At 31.4% G+C, this 7,350-nt stretch overlaps 1 protein-coding gene across 1 annotated transcript; it reads right to left on the minus strand.

Annotated features, from left to right (window-relative positions):
• Positions 1 to 3,364: 3,364 nt before the first annotated feature.
• Positions 3,365 to 6,027, minus strand: LOC106416435 (probable serine/threonine-protein kinase PBL19). Its single transcript, XM_013857312.3, has 4 exons — positions 5,076 to 6,027; positions 4,716 to 4,967; positions 4,345 to 4,467; positions 3,365 to 4,080 (listed from the first exon to the last, which is right to left on the minus strand). Exons 1-4 carry the CDS (start codon positions 5,457 to 5,459, stop codon positions 3,607 to 3,609), a joined length of 1,233 nt encoding a protein of 410 aa, XP_013712766.1. The 5' UTR covers positions 5,460 to 6,027; the 3' UTR covers positions 3,365 to 3,606.
• Between the last annotated feature and the right edge of the window lie 1,323 nt (positions 6,028 to 7,350).

Here is a 7,350-nt window from a genome sequence, read left to right on the forward strand (position 1 = left end):
TCATCAAGTGGCTCAGGTGAGGAACTTATGAAAGCATAGTTCATATTTTTTCTATTATAGTACATGAGTTATGATATGTAGGCTTAGATCTGATTGTAAAATTAAGAATTCTATGATAATTTACGTGAAATGATGATTGTTGACATTTGAATTTGATGATAATATGATTGTAGGAATATATAGGATTTGAGTATGTTTCAGTATAATGAACTTTATATGCATGTGTGAGATGGTGATGTTATGCTAAAGTATGATATGATGATGTTACAATATGGTACGAAATGTACGATATGATATGAGTGTGTGATGTAAGAGACGGATAATCAAGCTATGAGCCATGGTCTTTCCACGAAAAAGACTGTGAAATGCAGACGAGTTACATTTATATGTAGGTCATGAACAGCTAACGCGCCGAGTATGGGAGTGTCACCTACAGCTGCCTCAACTCATGAGGGTCTTAGAGCTCTCACGAGTTTCAGTCGTTATGAAGACGACTGAAACTAACGATAGGTGATAGTCATCACGAGGAAGACTATATGAATATCTTGTTTAGTTGGGCAAGAATAAATTTGGAAACTAAACCAAGTTGTATGAATGTTAATATCTAAGTTTATATGTTATGATGATTGTTTTATAGTAGTAAAATATATATTATGTTTTGATGGGTTCATGAATAATTCATTACTCACCCTCCCCATCATTGTCCTTTTCGGTATGAGTAGATGTGATTAAAGTTATGATGTAAGAAGTTTTTTTTTTTTTTGAACAAAATGATGTAAGAAGTTATGATGTAAGAAGCGGGGTTGAAGCTATAAGGTCAGGGGTTACAGTCTTACAGAAAAGTATGTATACAAATCTATATATATTTAGACAAAAAAAAAAACTCTATTTATATTTTTTGTATCTTAGTTTTGAAAAAAACTTTAGTGGTTTTATCATATAAATATATTGTGTAACCTAATACTTGACAAAGGTTGAAAATCATTGATTTTATTGTTTCATTATATTCTCTCCGTTTCATTATAAGTGACATTTAAGGTTTTTGCACACGAATTAAGAAAATGATTAAATTTTCTGTTTTACCCATATTTAATACATGATTTTGTTTGATTTTATTAATTAATGAGCTAATAATAAGGATAAAAACTGGAAAAAACATTTAATATTTACCTTGAAAATGTAAAACGACATTTATATTGAAAAAAAAATTAAAAGTTAAAATAACACTTAATATGAAACAGAGTTGTAACGATGTGTTTACTCATAATATATTGTAAATGTATTATCTTAAAATAATCATCTTAAATCTAAAAGTTGTGACTTTTCGTGTGTATATATATATATATATATATATATATATATATTTGTGAATAGTTCATATAAAAGAGTTCCTCATTGTAATTTGTTCATAGAATGGTGAAAAAATTGTATGCAGTTACCTACTTATAAATTTTTTTTTTTTTTGTTACACACCTGCTTATAAATTCTTAAATGATATTTAAATGAAACATTGTGAACAAAAAATAAGGGTTATTCCAATTCGATAGCCAAAAATCCTAAATTAAATAATGATGTTATTAGTCTTTATTTACTTTTTCTAGATTAATTTTTTTTTTTTTGCAAAGTTTGATAATGACTATGTTTCTTCTGACTATGTTATTATAAATATCTTAAAAATATTATGATAATTTTTTTTGTTGTGTAATTTAATTATTCTTATAATATTATATAATAAAAATTAATTGTATGGTTGTCAATTATATTGTATGGTTTATAATATCATTTTTGGTGTGCATATTTTTTGTCTGATTCTGTTTCATTTATTCGGGTGTCAGGTAAAATGTTGTGGTCTATTTAGACAATTTTATTTATTAATAGATCAATATTAAGAAAATGTAAACCATGAACAAATATTTTTATATATACACATTTTAATTTATAAATGAGATTGACATATGTGAATATTTATTAATTGAGTCTCTAACTACACATAACTGGGAATGATTGTTGGAGATTTAAATGATTCTTTGAAACCGATTAAGTGAACTATTATATTTATCTATATGAACAACTAAATCTGACTAAATGAAACATTACAACTGTTGGTGATTGCAATTTTTGGTGATGAACCATTGCAATATGTGATAATGAACCATTGTAATTGTTGGTAATTGTAGCCCCGGGTGATTATAACATTTAGTAACTATAGTACTCAGTGATGAGTCATTGCAAATATTGGTGTTACCCATTGCAACCATTAACTAACCATTGCAATATTTAGTTGTCAACCATTGCAATTTTTAGTCTTCTGTATATAAAAAGTTGTGGGAATGATAAATCACAACTAAAAGAACAACCCAAAAAAGAACTTCACGTCAATCACTAAATATATTATGAAAATTAGAGATTCATTTTTAAAATTTCATTAAAGATCTTTGAAAAACATATAAAAACGGAAAATTCATTAGTTTGAAGAAATTGACAAAATATATAAGGATGTAAATATAACTGTATGCAAGATATTTTCACATAAGCTCAAAACTACTAATGCAAAATACATGTATTATCAATAATGAAATGTAATTGTATGCAAGATATTTTTGTATTACATATATTTTCTGGAAAGCAATTGTAAACAATTGTAAAATGGCTGTTTCTTTTTATAAAATGAGTTCATGTGTACCATTTTTATTGTGTGTGTACGTCCAAACAAAATTTTGTTTAAATATTAAGTTTCCAACACCATGTATGCTATTTTCTTTGCCCTTTTGGAAAATGTTCAAATTCTTTTAGAACTATTACTTTTATTTTTCTGTACTTTCAAAACATTACATATATTTCAACTGGTATATTATTGAAGTAAAAGTTTTGTTATAAACTTGTATTATGATCGTTTAATAACTATTATTTATTTTTTTCGTTATTAAATTTTGTTATTTTAACTAATGTATCAACTAATTTATCAAAAAAAACTAATTTATTAACTGTTTAAATGAAAAAAAATAAAAAATATTAAAAATTAAGTATAACTATTATACATTCCATTATATTAAATCAAAATAAATATACTTGCAAGTATATAATTCTATTAATATTAAATAATTTTAATTTTTAGTATATTATTTGATTTTCGCGCGGATTTGTTTCTTAATTTAAAAAAAAAATCAAAAAGCTGAAGAATATTTTGGTCTATGAACCCGCAGGCCTCGCTGCGGGAGTATGAGAAACAGACTTTTTTCAAAGCTGTCATTTTGCTGCCATGAAGAGTTTACTCAACGACACTGAGAGGATTCACAGAAATTCACATTTCAGCAATAAGCCACGTTTGATCGTTACTTGTTATATATACAGTACGTGCAACACATTTGAACAACGAATTTCAAAACGTTAATCGTCGAAATTGTCGTGTCTACAGTCTATCGCATACACCATCAACAGCAAAAACACACGCACCCTTCTCTGCCATTCGCTGGTATTAAATCTCTTTTATAAACACATAATAAGCTACTGATTTTTTTCTTCTACTCATCCCACAGTAATACATAAACCATAACACTTATTTATATATACTAAACCTGCACAAAAAAGGTCTTCTAAACTCAAAACTCATCCTCTAACACTAACTCCTCCTCTCAAACTCCCCTTCACAGGTCCAGCGACCCGACTCTTGCTTCTTACCTGACTTGTACTTTCCTTACTTCCAGCCATCGAAGACTCTCCACCAGCAGATTCTTCGATAATCTTCTTCAATCTTTCCACGACAATCTCCATTGCGGGTCGATCTTTATCGTTCTTTTTCAAACAAAGATCAGCCAGTTTAGCCAAACTCCTAGCTGCAGCAATTGGATAATTGTTGCGTAGCCGAGGGTCAACGATCATGCTGAAGCGCTGACTATCAGCAGGATACTCTTTCACCCAATCTAATAGCTTTCGTTCAGCTACTGGCTTGTTCCTCTCAATGGTTCGGCGTCCTGTAATGATCTCGTAAAGAACAACACCGAAGCTATATACATCACTCTTTAAGCGAAGATGGCCTGTTTGCACGTACTCAGGAGCTGCATAACCTTGTGTTCCAACTCTCTATTAAGAAAATGAAGTAAACAATCAAGAAGAAAATATGTTAAAATTTTACTCCGTTTTATAATATATGATGTTTTAGAAAAAAATTGTTGTTTCAAAATATAAAATGTTCTAACATGTCTATGCAACTTTAACTTTATTGAAAACTGTTTAACTAGTTATAAATCGTAATGAAGCCAAACAGAACCAAACCTAACCGAATGCACACTACTAAAACCAACAACACAATGAAACCCAAGAAGGTAAGAAGTAATCAATACTTACTGCAGTTGTGACGTGAGTATTGTCGCCCTGAGGTCCTTCTCTTGCAAGCCCAAAGTCCGATAATTTCGGACAAAATTCATCATTTAAGAGCACATTAGAGGTTTTGAAGTCTCGGTATATCACCTGACCAACCAAATATACCACACACTCTTATCATCCATCCACTGAAATCACATTAAACTTAGAAACTAGACACTGAATGTTTCAGGATACACCCCACATTTTCTCCCCCAACGGTTCTCAAAATGTCTCATTCCTGATCTACTAATCATGGTCAATGTCAACATTTCTATATAGTCACAACTATCAAAAGGATCCGTCTTAAAACCAGGTTTCCTCTAATGGGTTTTGTTTCGTTACAAATATTTTACCTTAACTTCATGTAAATAAGCCAATCCTTGAGCTGCACCAAGCATGATCTCAAGCCTTTGTTTCCATGGTAATATACGTGATCCACGGGTGAACAGATGATCCTCTAAGCTTCGATTCGACATGAACTCGTAAACCAAAAGCCTCTCGATCCCAGTCTCTCCATCTTCTGAGCAATAACCTAATAGCTTCACAACGTTCTGATGATTCACTACTCCTAGAAACTGAACCTCTGCTAGCCATTGCTTGTGACCCTAATAACACCATTACAACACAGACAAGATAAAAAAGATCAAAACTTTGAGCAAAACTTTCAGACTTTACATTTTTTTTTAAAACAGAGCAAGGAACAAAGAGAAGACCTGTAATCCTTGACGATTGAGTTTCTTGATGGCGACGACAAGTGGAGAATCAGAATCAGAATCTTTTGTGGTGGGAATCTTTCCTTTGTAAACACTACCGAATCCACCTTCGCCGATCTTAAGCTTTCTGTTAAACCCATAAGTGGCTTCACTGAGTTCCTGGTAAGTGAAAACCCTAAGATTCTTTTCTCTATCTGTATACAAGTCTCTGATACTTCGAGGAGAAGGCAAAGATCTCGGCGTCTGGAGATTAAACGACGACTTTTCGCTCTGGTTCCTCAGCTCAGGAGCTGAGTTTTGTGCTATTTCTTTTCCTTTTCTTTTGTCTTTTTGTTGGTTTGTGGGTTTGGGTTTCTTTGATTTGAACAAGAACAGACAATTCATGTCTTAGGAGAGAGAAAAGTAGCAGAAAGATTGGAACTTTTTTTTAGGGAATGTTTGTGGAAACACACAAATGGAAATAAGCAAAAAAAAAATGATTACTTTTGATCAGAGTACTTGAACCCAAGAATGTACTTAAACGACTTTTTAAAGGATCTTCTAATAGGAAAACTAAAATTGAGAAGCTAGATTATATGAACAATGAAATCTGAAAAGAGACATAAACTGTGTTTTGGGACAGCGTGTGTAAATGAGATGTGGAGTAAGAGGTAGGTATGAACACAGATCTATATAACAACCAGGAGGAAGAGAGATTTTTCTGGAAAATTAAGGAAAAATCATAAGAGTAAGTAAGAAGACTCTCTCTCTCTCTCTCTCTCTCTCTCTCTCTCTCTCTCTCTCTCTCTCTCTCTCCTATCCCTCTGTCAAGAAAACCAGAGAAAATTTTGAGATGGGAAAGGGACAAAAAAGTGTTTACTCATAAATAAAGATAAAGGAAGAAGAAGTAAAGAAGAAATCGCGTCGTACGGACATAGACGTAGAAAAGTATGTGTGAAAGAAGAGAGAGGAGAGAGAATAGTTCGTTGACCAGTGCAAGACTTTTGTCATACAATTCAGACTCTGTAGTAACTGTGGAATGGGAAGTGATAGTGTTAGAATAAAGTTTTCTTGTTAAATATGGGCCTTGTTCGTTTCTCCATTTGGAAGAACTATCTGGGTGTGGAAATGAGAGTTTTGTTCGTTTAACCACTAAAAGTATAATTCATCCAGATAGATCATTCGAATAATTTTTAGAAATTTAGGTTTAATTTTAAAGTCCTTTCAGCTAAACCAATTTGAACCATTTGAATGAAGATGGTTCATTCAAAATGATATAATGTCTATTATGCCTTTAATGTAATTCATAAATTACAAATTTTAATATAATATCATTTTGCCACATACGAAAATTGATAAAATCACAAAAACACGTTTTCATGCCAAAACAAAAAAAATCTCATTTTCTCGCCAAAACCGAAAAATCTCGTTTTCCCACCAAAACCAAAAAATCTTGTTTTTTCGCCAAAACCGAAAAATTTTGTTTTCCCGCCAAAACTGAAAATCTTGTTTTCCCGCCAAAACCGTAAAAACGCGTTTTCACACCAAAACCGAAAAATCTCGTTTTTCCGCCAAAACCATAAATCTCATTTTCCCGCCAAAACTACAAAAACGCGTTTTCTCGCCAAAACCGAAAAATCTCGTTTTCCCGACAAAACCGCAAAAACGTGTTTTCACGCCAAAACAAAAAAAAATCTTGTTTTCTCGCCAAAACTGAAAATTGTATTTTCTCGCCAAAACCTCAAAACCGCGTTTTCCGCCAAAACCTTAAAACGTGATTTTTCGCCAAAACCGCAGAAAAGTGTTTTTGCCAAAACCGAAGAAACATGTTTTCCCGCCAAAACTGTGATTTCTCCCGAAAACACACATTTTCCCGCCAAAACCGTAAAAACGCGTTTTTCCGCCAAAATCGTAAAAACGTATTTTTCGCCAAACTGCAAAACTGCAAATTTAAATAAAAATAAATAAATTTATATGAAATTTATAAATGTCAAAATGGTAATTTTAGTATAAATATATTTTAGACTAAATAATAAAAATTAGTATAGTTAAAATTAATATCAAACATATGATTAAATCTAAACAATGGTACATTTGTAATTTGTGTATCAAACTCATTTGAATGAAAATGATAAAAAAAGAAACAAACATAAAATTCATCTAAATGGTTCATTTAGATGGCTCATCTGGATGAAAAAACGAACAATCCTTAAAATCTGGATGGATCTTCTGAATGGATCACTTAGATGGAATAACTAAATGGAAATAACAGATGGAGAAACAAACATGGCCTATA

This window comes from Brassica napus, chromosome C9, assembly GCF_020379485.1.
Source record: "Brassica napus cultivar Da-Ae chromosome C9, Da-Ae, whole genome shotgun sequence".
NCBI lineage: Eukaryota > Viridiplantae > Streptophyta > Magnoliopsida > Brassicales > Brassicaceae > Brassica > Brassica napus.